The sequence below is a fragment of the Pelobates fuscus genome, chromosome 9 (genome assembly GCF_036172605.1).
Source record: "Pelobates fuscus isolate aPelFus1 chromosome 9, aPelFus1.pri, whole genome shotgun sequence".
In the NCBI taxonomy this organism is placed as follows: domain Eukaryota; kingdom Metazoa; phylum Chordata; class Amphibia; order Anura; family Pelobatidae; genus Pelobates; species Pelobates fuscus.
The window spans coordinates 22,601,696-22,623,980 of NC_086325.1; the positions used below are offsets into that span (position 1 = coordinate 22,601,696).

Genomic DNA, 22,285 nt, shown 5'->3' on the forward strand with positions numbered 1-22,285 from the left:
GGTTAGATGGTGATTTTAACACTACAAGGGTCAGGGATACTTGTTTGTGTTCCTGACCCTATAGTGTTCCTTTAATTCATTAAAAGTGCATCCAACTTCTACAACATTTTAAAATAAACTGCTATGTGGTTTTTGACCAGGTATATGAGTAGTTTAACTCCTGTGTCGTAAATTAAAGCAGCATTGTCACTTTTGAGAAACAATCTTTATGACCGAGCCAGTTTTTAATTGAAAAATAAAAGTCAGAGTAAGTCCCTGCTTTCTCACATGGACAAAAGAAGTTTTGATAAAATGTTTCAGGGGTTGGATCATCACATCAGCCGAAGGGCAAGTCATGGTGATGGAATACAGTTTGACAGGACAGCCATGTTTTGTTCTGCGTAGAAGTGAATGAATGTACTCGAGCGAACAGTGATTCACTTCAGCTGTAAAATCAAACAATGTTAAGAAGAGGGTAAATATTTGGGACATCTCTCTATCAGCGTGGATTACCTGGGTTGGTGTGTATTTGTTTGCTACATTTATTCAAAGTTAAATGGTTTTCATGAAAGATGTGATGGGTGGACTGTGCATTTTCTATTCGAAAGGTCTGTAGTAAACGACCATTTGATTTGTGTTCGTTATACAAGATAAATGGTGCCTACAGAATATTTGCTCAAACGGTTACTCTAAACGGTTAGTTCTGAGAAAAATCACGGGACTCCGAGCAATGGCAAATCCAATCCAGCTCCCAATTTAGAGCAGCAAAAAGCAGGAACCTCAAAGTTGGCTCTTTTTTTATTTTTCTATTCTCAATATTTATTTATATATATATTTTTTGTATCAGACATGTTGGTAAATTCTCTCCGTAGTTTATTAAACACTTCATTACCAGAGTGGAGTGTAATCTGTTTTGCAGAGTGAAAGTTAGTCCATAAAGCCTCACTCACCCTCATTTATACTCTAGTTGTGAGTACCAACCTGTAGACTAATCAGAATAATAAAATCCTTGTGTTTTTGTTTTATATTGGGTTATCCTTTCTCAATTACTGTAGGTAAGTAGGCAGTTACTTACCTATAGCATACCTCCCTAGTGTCCCTATTTATATAGGTGAAGGCTGTTGTCACGTACTAGTAGGTAATAGGTTGTTGGTTACAGTAGGTAGAGTTTTTTTAGTTAGAGTAAGTAGTGGCTTCTTAACTACAGCAAGTACATGGTTGATCTTATTTAAAGTAGGTAGTGGGCTGCTACAGTAGGTAGGTGGTTGTTAGTTACCGCCAGTAGGTAAATGTTCTTAATTACATTAGGTAAGATGGTTGTTACTTACAGTAGGTGGGCTTTTAGTTACAGTAGGTAGGTGGTTGTTGGTTACAGAAAGTGGTGGGTTGTTACAGTAGGTAGGTGGATTTTAGTTATTGTAGGTAGTGGTTAGTTACAGCAGGTAGGTGGTTGTTAGTTACAGTAGGTTAGTGGTGGTTAGTCGGTAGTGGTTGGTTACAGTAGGTAGAGGTAGATAGTTACAATAGGTTAGTGGCTGTTATGGTAGGTGGTTGTTGGTTACAGTAGGTTAGTGGCTGTTACAGTAGGTTAGTGGTGGTTAGTCGATAGTGGTTAGTTACAGTAGGTAGTGGTTGTTGGTTACAATAGGTAGTGGTTAGTTACAGCAGGTAGATGGTTGTTAATTACAGTAGGTTCGTTGCTGTTACAGTAGGTAGTGGTAGATAGTCGGTAGTGGTTAGTTACAGTAGGTATTGGTAGATAGTTACAATAGGTTAGTGGCTGTTAGTTACAGTAGGTAGTGGTTACAGTAGGTAGGTGAGTTTTGTCAGGTACAGTAAGTAGTGGTTATAGTAGGTAGGTGGTTTTTGTCAGGTACAGTAGGTAATGGTTACAGTAGGTAGGTGGGTTTGTCAGATATAGTAGGTAGTGGTTACGGTAGGTGGGTTTTGTCAGGTACAGTAGTGGTTATAGTAGGTAGGTGGGTCTTGTCATGTACAGTAGGTAGTGATTATAGTAGGTAGGTGGGTTTTGTCAGATACAGTAGGTAGTGGTTATAGTAGGTAGGTGTTTTTTGTCCGGTACAGTAGGTAGTGGTTATAGTAGGTAGGTGTTTTTTGTCCGGTACAGTAGGTAGTGGTTATAGTAAGTAGGTGGTTTAGTCAGGTACAGTAGGTAGTGGTTATAGTAGGTAGATGTTTTTTGTCAGGTACAGTAGGTAGTGGTTATGGTAGGTAGGTGGTTTTTGTCAGGTACAGTAGGTAGTGCTTATAGTAGGTAGGTGGTTTTGTCAGGTACAGTAGGTAGTGGTTATAGTAGGTAGGTGGTTTTGTCATGTACAGTAGGTAGTGGTTATAGTAGGTAGGTGTTTTTTGTCAGGTACAGTAGGTAGTGGTTACAGTAAGTAGGTGGTTCAGTCAGGTACAGTAGGTAGTGGTTATAGTAGGTAGGTGGTTTTTGTCCGGTACAGTAGGTAGTGGTTATAGTAGGTAGGTGGTTTTTGTCCGGTACAGTAGGTAGTGGTTATAGTAGGTAGGTGGTTTTTGTCAGGTACAGTAGGTAGTGCTTATAGTAGGTAGGTGGGTTTAGTCAGGTACAGTAGGTAGTGGTTATAGTAGGTAGGTGGTTTTGTCCGGTACAGTAGGTAGTGGTTACAGTAAGTAGGTGATTTTGTCAGATACAGTAGGTAGTGGTTATAGTAGGTAGGTGTTTTTTGTCCGGTACAGTAAGTAGTGGTTATAGTAGGTAGGTGGTTTTTGTCAGGTACAGTAGGTAGTGGTTACAGTAAGTAGGTGGTTTTGTCAGATACAGTAGGTAGTGGTTATAGTAGGTAGGTGTTTTTTGTCCGGTACAGTAGGTAGTGGTTATAGTAGGTAGGTGGTTTTTGTCCGGTACAGTAGGTAGTGGTTATAGTAGGTAGGTGGTTTTTGTCAGGTACAGTAGGTAGTGGTTACAGTAAGTAGGTGGTTTTTGTCAGGTACAGTAGGTAGTGCTTATAGTAGGTAGGTGGGTTTAGTCATGTACAGTAGGTAGTGGTTATAGTAGGTAAGTGGTTTTGTCCGGTACAGTAGGTAGTGGTTACAGTAAGTAGGTGGTTTTGTCAGATACAGTAGGTAGTGGTTATAGTAGGTAGGTGTTTTTTGTCAGGTACAGTAGGTAGTGGTTACAGTAAGTAGGTGGTTTTGTCAGATACAGTAGGTAGTGGTTATAGTAGGTAAGTGTTTTTTGTCCGGTACAGTAGGTAGTGGTTATAGTAGGTAGGTGTTTTTTGTCCGGTACAGTAGGTAGTGGTTATAGTAGGTAGGTGTTTTTTGTCCGGTACAGTAGGTAGTGGTTATAGTAGGTAGGTGTTTTTTGTCCGGTACAGTAGGTAGTGGTTATAGTAGGTAGGTGAGTTTTTGTCAGGTACAGTAGGTAGTGGTTATAGTAGGTAGGTGAGTTTTTGTCAGGTACAGTAGGTAGTGGTTATAGTAGGTAGGTGTTTTTTGTCCGGTACAGTAGGTAGTGGTTATAGTAGGTAGGTGGTTTTTGTCCGGTACAGTAGGTAGTGGTTATAGTAGGTAAGTGTTTTTTGTCCGGTACAGTAGGTAGTGGTTATAGTAGGTAGGTGGGTTTAGTCAGGTACAGTAGGTAGTGGTTATAGTAGGTAAGTGTTTTTTGTCCGGTACAGTAGGTAGTGGTTATAGTAGGTAGGTGTTTTTTGTCCGGTACAGTAGGTAGTGGTTATAGTAGGTAGGTGTTTTTTGTCCGGTACAGTAGGTAGTGGTTATAGTAGGTAGGTGAGTTTTTGTCAGGTACAGTAGGTAGTGGTTATAGTAGGTAGGTGTTTTTTGTCCGGTACAGTAGGTAGTGGTTATAGTAGGTAGGTGTTTTTTGTCCGGTACAGTAGGTAGTGGTTATAGTAGGTAGGTGAGTTTTTGTCAGGTACAGTAGGTAGTGCTTATAGTAGGTAGGTGAGTTTTTGTCAGGTACAGTAGGTAGTTGTTATAGTAGGTAGGTGAGTTTTTGTCCGGTACAGTAGGTAGTGGTTATAGTAGGTAGGTGAGTTTTTGTCAGGTACAGTAGGTAGTGGTTATAGTAGGTAGGTGTTTTTTGTCCGGTACAGTAGGTAGTGGTTATAGTAGGTAGGTGTTTTTTGTCCGGTACAGTAGGTAGTGGTTATAGTAGGTAGGTGAGTTTTTGTCAGGTACAGTAGGTAGTGCTTATAGTAGGTAGGTGAGTTTTTGTCAGGTACAGTAGGTAGTGGTTATAGTAGGTAGGTGAGTTTTTGTCAGGTACAGTAGGTAGTGGTTATAGTAGGTAGGTGAGTTTTTGTCCGGTACAGTAGGTAGTGGTTATAGTAGGTGTTTTTTGTCCGGTACAGTAGGTAGTGGTTATAGTAGGTAAGTGTTTTTTGTCCGGTACAGTAGGTAGTGGTTATAGTAGGTAGGTGGGTTTAGTCAGGTACAGTAGGTAGTGGTTATAGTAGGTAAGTGTTTTTTGTCCGGTACAGTAGGTAGTGGTTATAGTAGGTAGGTGTTTTTTGTCTGGTACAGTAGGTAGTGGTTATAGTAGGTAGGTGTTTTTTGTCCGGTACAGTAGGTAGTGGTTATAGTAGGTAGGTGGTTTTTGTCCGGTACAGTAGGTAGTGGTTATAGTAGGTAGGTGTTTTTTGTCCGGTACAGTAGGTAGTGGTTATAGTAGGTAGGTGGTTTTTGTCAGATACAGTAGGTAGTGGTTATAGTACGTAGCTGTTTTTTGTCCGGTACAGTAGGTAGTGGTTATAGTAGGTAGGTGAGTTTTTGTCAGGTACAGTAGGTAGTGCTTATAGTAGGTAGGTGTTTTTTGTCCGGTACAGTAGGTAGTGGTTATAGTAGGTAGGTGGTTTTGTCAGATACAGTAGGTAGTGGTTATAGTAGGTAGGTGGTTTTGTCAGATACAGTAGGTAGTGGTTATAGTAGGTAGGTGTTTTTTGTCCGGTACAGTAGGTAGTGGTTATAGTAGGTAGGTGTTTTTTGTCCGGTACAGTAGGTAGTGGTTATAGTAGGTAGGTGAGTTTTTGTCAGGTACAGTAGGTAGTGCTTATAGTAGGTAGGTGAGTTTTTGTCAGGTACAGTAGGTAGTGGTTATAGTAGGTAGGTGAGTTTTTGTCAGGTACAGTAGGTAGTGGTTATAGTAGGTAGGTGAGTTTTTGTCCGGTACAGTAGGTAGTGGTTATAGTAGGTGTTTTTTGTCCGGTACAGTAGGTAGTGGTTATAGTAGGTGTTTTTTGTCCGGTACAGTAGGTAGTGGTTATAGTAGGTAAGTGTTTTTTGTCCGGTACAGTAGGTAGTGGTTATAGTAGGTAGGTGGGTTTAGTCAGGTACAGTAGGTAGTGGTTATAGTAGGTAAGTGTTTTTTGTCCGGTACAGTAGGTAGTGGTTATAGTAGGTAGGTGTTTTTTGTCCGGTACAGTAGGTAGTGGTTATAGTAGGTAGGTGTTTTTTGTCCGGTACAGTAGGTAGTGGTTATAGTAGGTGTTTTTTGTCCGGTACAGTAGGTAGTGGTTATAGTAGGTAGGTGAGTTTTTGTCAGGTACAGTAGGTAGTGGTTATAGTAGGTAGGTGTTTTTTGTCTGGTACAGTAGGTAGTGGTTATAGTAGGTAGGTGTTTTTTGTCCGGTACAGTAGGTAGTGGTTATAGTAGGTAGGTGGTTTTTGTCCGGTACAGTAGGTAGTGGTTATAGTAGGTAGGTGTTTTTTGTCCGGTACAGTAGGTAGTGGTTATAGTAGGTAGGTGGTTTTTGTCAGATACAGTAGGTAGTGGTTATAGTAGGTAGGTGTTTTTTGTCCGGTACAGTAGGTAGTGGTTATAGTAGGTAGGTGAGTTTTTGTCAGGTACAGTAGGTAGTGCTTATAGTAGGTAGGTGTTTTTTGTCCTGTACAGTAGGTAGTGGTTATAGTAGGTAGGTGGTTTTGTCAGATACAGTAGGTAGTGGTTATAGTAGGTAGGTGGTTTTGTCAGATACAGTAGGTAGTGGTTATAGTAGGTAGGTGTTTTTTGTCCGGTACAGTAGGTAGTGGTTATAGTAGGTAGGTGGTTTTGTCAGATACAGTAGGTAGTGGTTATAGTAGGTAGGTGGTTTTGTCAGATACAGTAGGTAGTGGTTATAGTAGGTAGGTGTTTTTTGTCCGGTACAGTAGGTAGTGGTTATAGTAGGTAGGTGTTTTTTGTCCGGTACAGTAGGTAGTGGTTATAGTAGGTAGGTGAGTTTTTGTCAGGTACAGTAGGTAGTGGTTATAGTAGGTAGGTGAGTTTTTGTCAGGTACAGTAGGTAGTGGTTATAGTAGGTAGGTGAGTTTTTGTCAGGTACAGTAGGTAGTGGTTATAGTAGGTAGGTGGGTTTAGTCAGGTTCAGTACATTTTGCGTTGCATTTGTGTATTTAATGAAAGAGGACCGCGGGTTTGTCACGTTGCTAGGTAACAGCGGATTGGTTGTACCGTTGCTAGGTAACAGCGGGTGGGCTGTACTTAGTGTGACCGTTGGATGCAGGGGGCGTGGCTTGTCGCTATGCGGAGCCTCGGGTGTAGTTAGGTAAATCTTTCTAAGTGTGGGCGTGTCCAGTGAAGTTGGATTCCTAGCGGGGCGTGGTTTGCCGGGCTCCAGGTGAGAAGCAGTGGGCGTGGCTTGGTGACACCTCGGGTAGAGAGCTGCAGCTTCGCGGACAGTCAGTGAGAGAGTCCGCGGGCAGAGACATGGCTGCCGAGGAGTATGGTGAGTCCCGAGACTGGGGTGTGGGAACTTCACATACTCTGTGTGTGTGTCCCGGGCTCCCTGTCACAACGGAACTTCATTGTACCCACTATGCCCACACCTGTGCCAGCCCCCCCTCCCCGACACCTGTGCCAGCCCCCCCTCCCCGACACCTGTGCCAGCCCCCCCTCCCCGACACCTGTGCCACCCCCCCTCCCTGACACCTGTGCCAGCCCCCCCCCACACCTGTGCCAGCCCCCCTCCCCGACACCTGTGCCAGCCCCCCCCCACACCTGTGCCAGCCCCCCTCCCCGACACCTGTGCCATACCCCCTTCCCTGACACCTGTGCCATACCCCCTTCCCTGACACCTGTGCCATACCCCCTTCCCTGACACCTGTGCCATCCCCCCTTCCCTGACACCTGTGCCAGCCCCCATGACACATGGGCCACCCCCCTGCTCTCTGACACCTGTGCCAGCCCCCCTGCTCTCTGACACCTGTGCCATCCCCCCCTCTCTGACACTTGTGCCAGCCCCCCCCCCCTCTCTGACACCTATGCCATCTCCCCCTCCCCCCCCACAACTGGGCCATCCCCCCCTCTGACACTTGTGCCAGCCCCCACCTCTCTGACACTTGTGCCAGCCCCCCCCTGCTCTCTGACACCTGTGCCATCCACCCCCCACACCTGTGCCACCGCCCTCTCTGACACCTGTGCTAGCCCCCCTAAAACTGTGCCAACCCCTCCAAAACCTGTGGCAGCCCCCCTCTCTCACACCAGTGCCAGCCTCCAATCTCTGACCTGTTTAGTCAAAATGTTTCAATTTTGCCAACACCCTCACTGAACAAATAGTTAAATGCGTCCTCTCAGACTATTGTATAACATAAACTGTCAGCCCTAACCCTGAATATCTCATTTATCATTATTATGAGAGGTTATCCACCCAGCACATGTCACCAAGCTTCCTCTCTATGAATTGTATTTCACTCTGTGTGCTTCCAAACTCCTCCTGTAACCCACATCTGTGTGAGGAAGGTTACCACATTAATATCTGTCTAAATATTGAACCCTCACTCCCAATACTCTCATCTGTGTATCTTGACCATCAGGCTACGGCTGATACTATTAGCAAGCCTGGCTGCATGTCACCTGCCTTCCCTCCAATCCCTGAGTTGTGTTTTCTAGTCCCAAATCCCCACGATTAGTACAGTGTGTTCCTTTTAATACCTGTATTGCCTTTTCCAGTCCCTTATGAATGCTATTACTGACGTAGATACCTGCCAGCTGCCTTCTTCTACATCACCTTTTCTAATCCCTGATACATACTATAAGTGTCTACCTGTGTCTCCTTCCCTAGTCTCTTGGCCACACTGCTAGTAAATGTTTACCTGCCACATGTCCTCTAACACCTGTGCCCCCTCTTCACGTCCCTCGGATATACTGGTGGTGTAAATCTGGAACATTTTATCGTTCTAAACGTCTTACTGACCATCTTTCTATAAGTAGACATAGCCACTTCAATCTAACATTAACATTTAATTTAAAGTGAGTTTGATCTTGTTCCCATGGCAAATGAACCAACATTTCTGATTAATTAAAGATCACCCACTCTCCTAAAATTCACGCAACAGAAAATCACCTGTCAAAATACAATGAACGTAAAGACGGCGCAGTAGGATTTAAACTGCCTTTAATTGTAAACTGTATTCAATGCATGCACTACATTTTAACCCTGTGTTTAAACAAGTCTGGCTGTTCTATTGTCTCCCTTTCAATACCTCATTTTAATGTTAAAATAGTTCCATAAAAGTGCAGCGTTTAGAATATCTTGAGCCATTACAGTGACAGCCACAAGCTTTTAACATTACAATGCCTCTCATAATGGCATAGTACACAAGGGACCTTACTGCATTATAGCCTGGCTGAAAATGATGGGATTTATAGTCCACAGCATTTTGAGTGCAATTATATCACACTGAGCGAGCACCATATTCATCTGTACCTCCTAACCCCACACTATTGGTAGGGGGGAGACTTCTGGGGAGATTATCATCGGAAAAACAGGCGCTATTTTGGATGCAAACTTTGGATGCAGTTTCCATGGCGATTGCTACATATTTAGCTCCTGTTTTTGCCTTGATAACTCTACCCCATTGGTATACAGCAAATAGAATATCACTATTACAAAACGGCTGTTAAAAGTTGAATTTGTCTGTAAACACTCTAAGTGAGCAGTACTATGTTATTCTCTAAAGGGAGAATAGTCGAAAATTGAAAGTGAATTTCAAGGTTAGTCAGCAAAGCCGTATTGAAAGCATTATCCGTTCATCTCTAAATTTCCTGACCACTCACACCTGAGGGAATAACCCTGTGTGTTTCCAATTTCAATTCTTTAACTTCTATTAGAAAATGTTAACCCGTGTTATCCATCCCCCATAAATTCGTTCACTCATCCCCTTCCTTCGTCTATTTCCTCAACTATTTCTTACTACCTGTATGTGTTACTGATCACAACGCATGCATAAAGCCCCCAACATCACCAGACTATCACCATTTTATTTTATTTCAGTAACTACTACTTCCTCCGGGTGTGCAACCAGTTTAACCAGTTATTGTTTCACCTGCTCATTGATACTGTCCTTTCCTGTCTGTCCACATATTGCCTTTGAGCCCCCTTCCCCCTCCTCATATGCATTATGTCCCCAATCCCACAATTTCATTCCGTCAGCCTGCCGGACCTCCCGGTTTAGACCCCTTTTACATTTAGGAAATGGGCTTGTCAATACCTAATATCAACTAAAAGGGTTTGCTGTGTGTGTGTGTGTGTGTGTGTGTGTGTATATATATATATAAATATCCAAAAAATACCGGCACTCCAGGAATTCTCAGCGAAATAAATATTCTTTATTCAGTTAAGGACATCAGATGTCCTTAACTGAATAAAGAATATTTATTTCGCTGAGAATTCCTGGAGTGCCGGTATTTTTTGGATATTTATGATTTTTGCTACCAGAGCACCAGGTACCACTTTATAGTTTTGTTGGAGTGCAAGAATATTTTCCCGTCTTTGTATATATATATATATATATATTTGAAGCTAGAGAATTAGGTTCATCTGGGACAAAAGAAATAGGTTTGGTCACGTCCGATTCGTCCAATTTCAGTTCGGACGACTTTTGTCCATGAGATTGTTTTGGAAAAACAATTCGAAGGAACCAAAATGGTGTATGTATATGTGTGTATGTATATATGTGTGTATATATATATATATATATGGGGGGAGTGATCACTGAAGACCTGTGAGTGCACCCCTTATTTTATATTTTTATATTTAGTTTTTTGTAAGGAAAGTGCCAAGCTGTTCTACATTGTGTATATATTTCTCTGTATATTTGGGTGATTTGTGTCACAAATCAAGTGATTAGAAATAACCAGGAGAGGTAAAAAATAAGGAGCAGTAAAAATGTATATTTATATTTTATACCTTTTATTAAATATACACTTTAATAAATATAGGTTTGTTTTTTTAGTAGCTCTTCTCTTTTTTTCCCTCTCTGTTAGTCACTTGCCACTTGATCAAAGTATTGACTCAAAATATAGTTGCTGTCGAGTAACCACCAATCATCTTTTTTGAAACGCTCGTTCATTCTTCATTTGTTTTGTGGTTTGGTCATATGATGAATTATGGAATTTGACTGACTTGCTAATTTCCTAAAATATAGATAAATCACAATTTGTTTCAAAAGGAATACACATGTGCTGTCTGTCTTATCTATCCATCTAATCTCCATACCCTGTACATGGTTTATAATATTATTGTTGATAATGGCTAATCAAGCAGTATGCGGTTTGGGTACACCCATGGTTTATATTGGAATGTTTATCTATCCAACTAATTTACAAATTTCACAAATATTGCCCTTGTTATAGTTACTGCCACGTTTCCTTGAAGCAAGAAGAGACCTGTGAGCTTTGCATGTAAACCTCCATTTCAATGTTTAGAGTAATGAATGCTGTACTAATTCAGGCCAGGGAATGTCTGCCGATAGAAAGTACTTACCGTATTATTATTATTATTAATATATATATATATATATAGCCTGGCTGTGCTGATATAGACCTGTTTAGCTAATTGCTGTAGTTCCCTGTAACAAGGACTGTGTGTTATCATATCTCAACACAATAAGTTCATGGGAGATGTTAGCCTGAAATAGAAGTAAATCCGAAAGAATTGCAAATCACTCCCTTTGTACCCGGCCCGCTAACTTTTATTTTATTAACCTGGAACTATAGTTATAGATTTACAGCATATGCAACATAAATGGCTAAACATTAGCAGTTTAATACAGGAAGGGTTTTATTGTAGACAAAAAAAGAGCCAATTATATGACTTCATGGCGGACATTTTATGGTCTTTCTCTCTCTACTCCCTATATAAGCATATATATTTGTGTGTATGTATGGCATGGGATAACCAGCTGCAGAGCCTGAAATGTGAATGCAGGCGGGTATCTGAGTGCAGAGCCTGAAGTGTGAATGTAGGGGCCCATTGATTGCCCTGCTATGTCTGTGCCCATTGATTGACCAGCTGTGCGGTGCCCCATTGATTGGCCTGCTATATCTGCCCATTGCTTGGCCTGATCTATCGGTGCCCGAACCCCCTTTTGGCCGCAGACCTTCAGGTGCAGAGCCTAAAGTGTGAATGCATGGGGGTATCTAGGTGCAGAGCCTGAAGTGTGAATGCAGGGGGGTTATATAGGTGCAGAGCCTGAAGTGTGAATGCAGGGGTGTTATATAGGTGCAGAGCCTGAAGTGTGAATGCAGGGGGGTTATATAGGTGCAGAGCCTGAAGTGTGAATGCAGGGGGGTTATATAGGTGCAGAGCCTGAAGTGGGAATGCAGAGGGGTTATACAGGTGCAGAGCCTGAAGTGGGAATGCAGAGGGGTTATACAGGTGCAGAGCCTGAAGTGGGAATGCGGGTGGTATCTAGGTGCAGAGCCTGAAGTGTGAATGTGGGGGGGGGGGGGTTATCTAGGTGCAGAGCCTGAAGTGTGAATGCGGGGGGGTATCTAGGTGCAGAGCCTGAAGTGTGAATGCGGGGGGGTATCTAGGTGCAGAGCCTGAAGTGTGAATGCAGGGGGGTATCTAGGTGCAGAGCCTGAAGTGTGAATGCAGGGGGGGGGGGGGTTATACAGGTGCAGAGCCTGAAGTGTGAATGCAGGGGGGTATCTAGGTGCAGAGCCTGAAGTGTGAATGCAGGGGGGGGGGTTATACAGGTGCAGAGCCTGAAGTGTGAATGCAGGGGGGGGGTTATACAGGTGCAGAGCCTGAAGTGTGAATACAGGGGGGGGTTATACAGGTGCAGAGCCTGAAGTGTGAATGCAGGGGGGGGGGGTTATACAGGTGCAGAGCCTGAAGTGTGAATGAAGAGGGCGTATCTAGGTGCAGAGCCTGAATTGTGAATGCAGGGGGTTATACAGGTGCAGAGCCTGAATTGTGAATGCAGAGGGCGTATCTAGGTGCAGAGCCTCAAGTGGGAATGGGGGCTGGAAGGTATCTAGGTGTAGAGCCTGAAGTGGCATGTTAGGCAAAGGGCAGAACCTGATGCGGGCATGCTGGTGGTACAAGGGTTCAGAGCCTGAAGTGGCTATGTGGAGGGTATTAAGATGCTGAGCCTGAAGTGGGCATGCAGTGGGTATCAGGGAGCAGAGTCCCTAGTGGTTTTGGTGCACTGTAGCAGTAAGGCAGAGCCCCTTGGCAGGACTGATAGATAAAGCTTCGGGTGTGTGTTTGTGTGTGCGTATAATTATTTGTGTTTTCTTGTTTATATGTATGCAAGAACCACGTCAGGGTGCGCATGTTGTATTTTCATATTCTGAATATTGTTTGCTGTTGAAAGGAGTCAAAGTACATTTCTAATAAGGAAATCACAAAATGTTAATGACTCACACAGATTAATTGCTAGTTAGACACTAAGGTTTCTCCTTCAAGTCTGGTTAAGGTGCGTCTATTCAGGTTTATTCCCACATTATTCTGCCACAGAAAATACCCTTTAATTCACACGAGGATCTTCCAGCCATTCATGGGGGGGACGGCGAAAGCTCACTGAATTAAAAGCCTCTGCAGCAGCAGACCAAAAGAATGAAAAAACTTAAACCCTTGCCGGACAAGTGTTCAGCACCTTGCTCAAATTATTCAGTTTCACATCTTAAAAAAAAATGACCGACATAGGGATTTGGTCATCCAGTGTTAAACTCACCACTACACCAAATTACCACAATATCAGTGGGTTCCATCTTGGAAGATGTTTGTGCTAACAGCATTCGTATTGATTGATGGGACACTCTAAGCACCATAACCATTGCAGTGCCCTGTTGTGGTTATGGTACCAGGAATCCTTTGGCGCCATCCTACAGTTAAACACTTACCTCGTGCTGTTTGATGCCCTCTGTCCTTGATTTGATCTATACGGATATGCTAAAACAAATGTTAACACTTCCACGTTAGCATACAAACTTTAAACATTATTCATCGCCTGCTAAGTATGGGATCTCCATTACACCCAGAATCGTTGGCACAGCACTCTTATTATTTTTCAAACCTCTTTCTATTTCAGATATTTAGTGGCTAATTTTGCATGATTTTCCCTGTCTAATATTTGCCGCTCCCTTTTCTGTGTATGGAAATCCAGGCAGACTATTCAAATCAGAGATGTGGAGAGTTACACTAACCCTTGTTCTGCCAGGAAAACAAATATTCTATTTTATTATTTAAATTTTTTTTTAATCCCAGAAGAACTTTTTGTTCATTTGTTTCATTAATTCTTTATTAATGAAAGGAATACCAAAACAGAGATAAAAATCACATTGCAGATATATCGTGCATAGTACCATACTCTATCCCAACACAGGATCCTGTCCGTTTGGGAAACACTGCTTAGGGGATAGGGGGATATTCACTAACCGTGAATTAAACATTAAATTTGCAATACGGAGGAAAAACTAACAAGGGCTCATTTTCATATTTGTCACTCTTAGGGCTCGATTTAATATTTTTGGATACATTTTTCAAATTATTTAGCATTATTTCGAATTTTTGTTGGGGGGATAAACAGTTAAAATGTTTTTTTGTTTTTTTTCTTCAACATATTAAAATATCAAAAAATATATTCTATGTAAAAGAATAAATCGCTACATAAATAATATCAAAATATTTAAATATTATGAAATCTTTTTAAAAGTTTATCTAAAAATATAAAATCGAGACCTTCATTATCTATAAGCCAGTAATGGGTTATAGTAGCCTTTGGTCAAGTTAGCGATTTGTGGCTAATTAGATAATTTTTCTGTTAGCGACTGGTAATAAGCGACAGTGGTAACTTTTAATATCCCTCCTAGAACTTAATGGGAGACAAGAAACCGTACATGACACCGGTTTTCCATGCTAGATGGTTAAATTACCACCAGCTTGGATGTAGTCACCAGCACCTTTTAATTCAGTTTAGTGTATAGAGACAAAGACAAGTCAGCCGCTGCAAAATACCAATACATCCAGATGGGAAAAGGATATTTACTCCATATTTAAGCAAATTTAAACTCTTAAGCCTGTCTATAAGAATTGTATAAGTAGTCTCCATTAATTTCTGTGAAATGTTGCAGGGATTATTCATTAAGCAGCAAAACTGAAGTATATTGAAAATGAATAAATCCCTAGGGGCATCCCATAATCATACTAGAGGCTATTGCTTACCACCCCCCAAGTGGATATAAACTGAACAGATGTATAATTTTCACTGTTTTTGACTTAAATAAATTCACTTTAATTTTACATGGTGATACACTGCTATGAACTGAGTTCCGCTGTGGGTTTGTGTGGTTGTCTCCCTATCAAGTTTCGATATTGGTACAGATGTGAATACTGTGCAGAGAAGGTGAATTATGGAAACCTGATGGTTACATTTAGCAGCATTAATCTACCAGCTGCTGATATTAACAATGTTTTGCTGCTTTTTACCAATAACCATGGAAACGAGACACAACTATGGATTTTTGCATAGCATCATGTAATATGTAATTTTTTTTTTTTGCTTGTTAACTTTACATTTTTATCTTAAAGCTTTTGCCCATTACTGGCATGCTACATGCAGACATAATAAATAATTATCTATTGTGTATAATATACTTTTCGTCTCTCATTAGATCATGCTCTCACAATCCCAGGCGTCTCTTTGACACCTTTAACTCTCTTCTTCAACCTGCTGTGGCCACCCCCCAAACTAACCTTACAGCCGATAGCTTTGCATGTTACTTTATCGACGAGATTGAACAGCTAAGGAAAGAATTCTCCCCACCCTGCCATAGGTCATGCCTTTCCTACCCTTCAGACTTTCTCCCTGGCTCTTGCCCGCTTGATCCTGTCTCACCTCACCTTATCAGATCTCTCCCCTTGTCTTGTGCCTTCCTTAACACACAACTTCAACTGCTCTCTCTATTCTGGCGTTGTCCCTGCTGACCTTAAACATGCCACTGAACCTGTACCTATGTACCTATCCTGAAAAAAAAAACATCTCTTGACCCCTCCTCCCCCTCTAACTATCGTCCCATATCCCTGCTCCCTTTCTCCTCAAAGCTTCTGGAAAGTGATGTCTCACTTCCTCAATTCCAGCTCGCTCCTTGACTCTCTTTAATCTGGCTTCCGTCCTCTCCACTTTTCTGTGACTGCGCTTATCAAAGTTACTAACGACCTAATCGCAGTTAAATCCAAAGGCCACTACTCCATACTAATTCTTCTTGACCTCTCTGCTGCCTTTGACACCGTTGATCATGCTCTACTCCTTCAAAATCTTCAATCACTCTGTCTCTGTGATTCTGTCCTCCCGTGGTTTTCTTCTTATCTCTCCCAATGCTCATTCAGTGTCTCCTTTTCTAATGATACCTCCTCCCCTCGTCCTGTCTCGGTTGGAGTCCCCCAAGGCTCTGTCCCTGGTCCCCTTTTATTTCTCTTTATACTGCCTCTCTTGGCAAACTTATTACCTCTTTTGCATTCCATTACCACCTGTATACTGATGACCCAGATATATCTCTCCTCCCCGGACCTCTCCCCTGCCGTCCTGCAACGTGTCACTGCTTGCCTTTCTTCTATCTCCGACTGGATGTCCTCCCGCTTTCTGAAACTCAATCTCTCTAAAGCTGAGCTCCTTGTCTTTCCTCCTCCTAATACTGATCCTCCTCTTTCGCTCTCCCTTCAAGTTAGTGGTATCCACATAAGTCCATCCTTGCAAGTGCACTGTCTTGTTGCCAAATCCTGTAGATTCCATCTTAAAAACATAGCCTGCATCCGCCCCTTTCTAACACAAGATGCTACCAAGGAGCTTGTCCATGCTCTAGTAATCTCCTGCATGGATTATTGTAGCCCTCTCCTAATTGGTCTTCCCAGAAGCCGTATTGCCCTGCTACAGTCTGTAATGAATGCTGCCGCCAGACTGATTTTCCTCTCTAGTCTGTCCTCTCACCCCTCTGTCAGTCCTTACATTGGCTTCCTGTATCCTATAGGAGTCAATTCAAAGTGCTAACCCAAACTATAAAGCACTGACCAATTCTAGCCCCTCTTATATCTCTTCACAGATCCATAGGTATGCCCCTTCTCGTTCTCTACGCTTTGCCCGTGACCACCTCCTGTCCGCTGCTCGCACCCGTACGGCCAACTCGCGCTTGCAGGACTTCTCGCGGGTGTCTCCCTTCCTATGGAATAGCCTGCCTACTGCCATCAGACTCTCCCCTAGTCTTCAATCCTTTAAGAAGTGCCTTAAAACCCATCTCTTTAGGAAAGCTTATGGCCTCCTAGAGTAACCTCTACCTCACATACCTGTCTCTTGCTCTCTCCTAAAGGGCAGCACTCTACTCTCTCCTCCAGCTCTGCTTCACTCCCACCTTATTTGATTGCTATTTCCTGTCCTATTGTGTTTTACACCCCACCTCCTATGAATGTAAGCTCGTTTGAGCAGGGTCCTCTTCAAACTATCGTTCCTGTAAGTTTTCTTGTAATTGTCCTATTTATAGTTAAATCCCCCCTCTTAGAATATTGTAAAGCGTTACGGAATCTGTTGGTGCTATACAAATTGTAATAATAATAATATGTATTAATTGTAAAAAAAAAAAACAGAAATTTCATGGAATGAATACACAAACAAGAAAAACAATCTTATTTACTAAATACTTCCAACCCTGGTTCTCTCGTTACTGAAGGTGACTTAATTTTTTTTTTTTAAACTCATTTATTGTTCTAGCAGTCCAATAGCACTTTTAACAGAATCCTTAACCTCAAGGTAGACCAACCCCTCCCCCCAGGAACGGGTAAATAATAAGGAATACAGAGGAGGAAGCACTGGCATAAAATGCTCAATAATTATTAATTCGCCTTCATACTCCATTGCCCCATTCACTGGAGTGACGGATCCGTGACTGTGACGGCTTTCGCTTCACAGCAACCAGGCTCTGCTCTAGAACAATGAGATCCCAGCGTAGCTCTGTAGAGCGCCTGTTACAGGATCCAGTGTTATCGGAGCAGACAGAATAAATCAGCAAGTCAAATATTACAAAACAAACCAAGCCTGACGGCAGCAAAATGAAAGATAAAAAAGTAAAAGGTATCATGCAAACACAAACTGCATTTAAATCTAATAAAATACATCGAACATACATCCCACGGCCAATAAATGGGCTCAGAAAGCACAGCATTGTGGGAATGCTGGTGAATATTTCAGTCCACTCTCGCTCATGTTAACCTGGCCGAAGCACTTTAAATCTCATTGTTATTTATTATATCTGCATGTAGCATGCCAATGGGAATATATTTTAGCCCCTTAAGGACCAAACTTCTGCAATAAAAGGGAATCACATGTCATGTGTCCCTAAGGGGTTAAATAAAAAAATTAACGTTCAAAAAAATGTGCATACATGATGCAGTGCAAAAAGTAAAAAAAAAAAATTCAATAGTTGGGTTTCGTTCCCATTACAGGGAGTGCATAATTATTAGGCAAATGAGTATTTTGACCACATCATCCTCTTTATGCATGTTGTCTTACTCCAAGCTGTATAGGCTCGAAAGCCTACTACCAATTAAGCATATTAGGTGATGTGCATCTCTGTAATGAGAAGGGGTGTGGTCTAATGACATCAACACCCTATATCGGGTGTGCATAATTATTAGGCAACTTCCTTTCCTTTGGCAAAATGGGTCAAAAGAAGGACTTGACAGGCTCAGAAAAGTCAAAAATAGTGAGATATCTTGCAGAGGGATGCAGCACTCTTAAAATTGCAAAGCTTCTGAAGCGTGATCATCGAACAATCAAGCGTTTCATTCAAAATAGTCAACAGGGTCGCAAGAAGCGTGTGGAAAAACCAAGGCGCAAAATAACTGCCCATGAACTGAGAAAAGTCAAGCGTGCAGCTGCCAAGATGCCACTTGCCACCACTTTGGCCATATTTCAGAGCTGCAACATCACTGGAGTGCCCAAAAGCACAAGGTGTGCAATACTCAGAGACATGGCCAAGGTAAGAAAGGCTGAAAGACGACCACCACTGAACAAGACACACAAGCTGAAACGTCAAGACTGGGCCAAGAAATATCTCAAGACTGATTTTTCTAAGGTTTTATGGACTGATGAAATGAGAGTGAGTCTTGATGGGCCAGATGGATGGGCCCGTGGCTGCATTGGTAAAGGGCAGAGAGCTCCAGTCCGACTCAGACGCCAGCAAGGTGGAGGTGGAGTACTGGTTTGGGCTGGTATCATCAAAGATGAGCTTGTGGGGCCTTTTCGGGTTGAGGATGGAGTCAAGCTCAACTCCCAGTCCTACTGCCAGTTTCTGGAAGACACCTTCTTCAAGCAGTGGTACAGGAAGAAGTCTGCATCCTTCAAGAAAAACATGATTTTCATGCAGGACAATGCTCCATCACACGCGTCCAAGTACTCCACAGCGTGGCTGGCAAGAAAGGGTATAAAAGAAGAAAATCTAATGACATGGCCTCCTTGTTCACCTGATCTGAACCCCATTGAGAACCTGTGGTCCATCATCAAATGTGAGATTTACAAGGAGGGAAAACAGTACACCTCTCTGAACAGTGTCTGGGAGGCTGTGGTTGCTTCTGCACGCAATGTTGATGGTGAACAGATCAAAACACTGACAGAATCCATGGATGGCAGGCTTTTGAGTGTCCTTGCAAAGAAAGGTGGCTATATTGGTCACTGATTTGTTTTTGAATGTCAGAAATGTATATTTGTGAATGTTGAGATGTTATATTGGTTTCACTGGTAAAAATAAATAATTGAAATGGGTATATATTTGTTTTTTGTTAAGTTGCCTAATAATTATGCACAGTAATAGTCACCTGCACACACAGATATCCCCCTAAAATAGCTATAACTAAAAACAAACTAAAAACTACTTCCAAAAATATTCAGCTTTGATATTAATGAGTTTTTTTGGGTTCATTGAGAACATGGTTGTTGTTCAATAATAAAATTAATCCTCAAAAATACAACTTGCCTAATAATTCTGCACTCCCTGTATTTAGCACTTTAAATCTCACTATTTAGTCTGTCCGGAGCACATTAAATCTCAATATGTAGTCTGGCCATTCTGTCTGTGTTAAATCAGCCTGTGCAAGCAAAGGGCCTAAAAGACAAGCTACCAGTTTTGATGGCAAATGTTTGGCTGTGTGTTGTGGGAAGAATTGTGCTGGACACCTGCAGTGCCAAATGTTCCCTATCTGTCGTCTGTCCATAATAGAGGGTAGATAGGAAGCATGCTTAGAACTGGTTCAGTAACCACTATTTAAAGGGACATTCCAGACCACTAATCACTTTAGCTTGCCGAAAAGCTTTTTCTTTTTATAATTTTGGAAATAGTGTAGATTTCAATATAAATTTACACTTTTATAAATTATACTGGTTACACCCCCTGGCTTTTCAAGCAGAGAAACAGTCCTGGTTTGCTCAGTGGAGCTAAACTTGAGGCAGCAATTGCCCAGAGCACCTGCCTTGCAAAGACTGCTCATTGAGCTGCATTAAGAAGTCTGTGATTGGACAGCCACAGAAAGTATGGGCGGGATTAGAAGGGGAGGGCTTGCAAATGCTGCAGACAAAAGATCTACAGTGTTTGCAAGCTGTTTTAGATATAACTCCAATGAACAAAGGCATAATTAAATGCATGCACGTTTTAATATGAGCTAGATCTACTAAACAGTGAGTTTTATTTATTTTGTATTTGGTAAGTGGAGTGTCTCTTTAATAATTAGTACATTGTGAGGCCCTTAGACATTCCCCATCTGATGTACAACTACAGATCCCAGAAGACATTGCAGCCTTATAGCTAGAAATCTATCATGGGAGTTGTAGTGATGGTGGGCTGATTTTTGTCCATCAAGTGTATTGAATGAGGAGTGAGTTATTGGTGAGTTCTATCTATCTATCTATCTATCCTGTGTTTTTTCCTCCAAATACATACATTACAGAATTCCTTTCACAAACAGTAACTCAACACGTTATTAACCATTCCATCTCTCTGACCATGTAAGACAAAATATTAATTTAGAAAATGACTAATTCTAGCCTTCTTGGCAATGTCTTTTTACCTTATGTGGGCTATTCTAGTCTATATGCCAATTTTAGAATTGTATCTCAATGAAGTGGCCTGGGTGTGGTGTTATTGTCCTTTTAACCCTGTAATGTAAAACATTGCGGGTTTTTTAAAATTTATTTTACATTGCTGGATTTAATCCACCACTAGTGATGGTCTGTCCACTAGAGGCACTGCCTGGTTCAGTGCTTTCCTATGGGGAAGTTTGAATGTGCGCTCACCACACATGCACATTAGGTCCCATAGAGGAGAATTGGATTGGACCATATCAGAGGAAGCCATGCCTCCTCTGTGATGTCATGGTGGGTGGAGGTTAGCATCGCCAGTGGAGTCATGGTGCTGGAAAAAGGTAAGCGAAACTTGGATAGATTGTGCTGGAAAGTATTTCAACTTATTACTAAGATACATATAACTACAGCCTGACCATAATAAACTTTTACAATCAAGATGGCAGCCTAGGAGTAAGATAACGAATCTAACATATGCTATACAGTGGTTTATTACATAATGGTGAAATCGGGTTAGGGTACACAAGGTTTGTTACAGAACATTTGGCAATATCTGTAATATTACAATTGCCCCTGAATTTGCAGGAAACGCCATGAAAGTTACATTTTCCTTAACGATCTTTTGGTATTGTAGAACTGTGCTAAAGTCCAATTTTGTTATATTCACGAGTTTGCTGAAGCTGAGTGTCACATTTAATGACATTTTCATAAAAGTGAAAGGGAGCATTTTATAGCTTATAAACTCACAAAACCAGCAAAACACGCATTTTGACAATATTTTATTATACAAGAGGAAAAAGTAAGAAAAGTATGTTTATTTAAAATAAAGCCTACGCTTCACGACAGTTGCTCATTGAGCATTATTTTGATTTAAAATTGCTCAGACTTTTTTAATTTATAAATCCAGTTTGCTAAGGCTTGAAAATTAGGTTTATCAATAAACAGTGAACCATAGGAGATTAGAAAAGGAATGGTGCATTTTATGCAGAACTTTTAGTGTGTCTGTTTTGTCCACCTATTTGGTTGTCAACTTTCCGTGGCATGATCAGTGTTTAGTAATTAAGCCAGTAGAGACTAGTCCATTGGGGCAGGTAGGGTAGCGCCCTTCACCCACTCCGTTTTTGTTGTGCAAAAAAAATACATCCGTTTGCGTTGTAAGGACTAATGATATGTTTGTTAAAAAAGCATGTTGTTTGTCATGATTATATCTGTGGTTTCCATCCTCCCCTTTACTGATGGCTTGAAATGTTCCTGAGAGTTCAAGCAACTAATCTTTTTAAGGTTTGGAATGTTTTTGAGGGGGAAAAAAACACATTTCCATTATATGGACCCCTCAAAAAAGCTTAGTCTGCTCAAACGGGAATCTCTGATTTCAGCCATTGGCTGTCAGTTTGGCCGTGAGATTCTGGACATGTTTCTATACGTTTATGTTTTGGACAGGGCATGGCATCTCATTGGGCAGAGGCCAATAAGTTAGGACCACCATCTTTAACCAGTCGCCTCTCAATTAAACGCAAGTGATGTTATGACCTCCAAGAGCACTTTATTGCAATTCCCAAACAATTACAATTATTCATATAGCACCAACATATTGTGCAGCTCTGTACAATGGGAAGCAAGACAAAACATCTCATTCTGACAAAGCCTGTCCAAGCGAGCTCACAAGCCAAATGGATGAGGGACAAATACACAAAGGGCAGTACGAGAATCAAGTTATCTGAAAGTACCAGAGAATAGGGAGGGTGATTGACATTTACAAGTGACTCAGGCAGGTGAAGATTCAAAATGTATGCAATATATAGTTAGACTGACCCTACACTGCTAGCTATACATCTTATTGTAATGCATAATAACCAGAGATGACTAGTCTTGGCCCCCCCATCTGCTTGTGAACTACATTTACCTCAGCCAATAGACCAGACAAGTATTATGGGAAATGCAGTCCACGAAG

At 41.7% G+C, this 22,285-nt stretch overlaps 1 protein-coding gene across 1 annotated transcript in view; it reads left to right on the forward strand.

Moving 5' to 3' along the window:
• Positions 1-6,638: 6,638 nt before the first annotated feature.
• SLC44A4 (solute carrier family 44 member 4) overlaps positions 6,639-22,285 on the forward strand; it is a 65,748-nt gene continuing 50,101 nt past the window's right edge. The window contains exon 1 of the mRNA XM_063431482.1: positions 6,639-6,710. Within this exon, the coding sequence (XP_063287552.1) occupies positions 6,692-6,710 (19 nt within the window). The 5' untranslated portion in view covers positions 6,639-6,691. The remainder of the gene's footprint in view (positions 6,711-22,285) is intronic.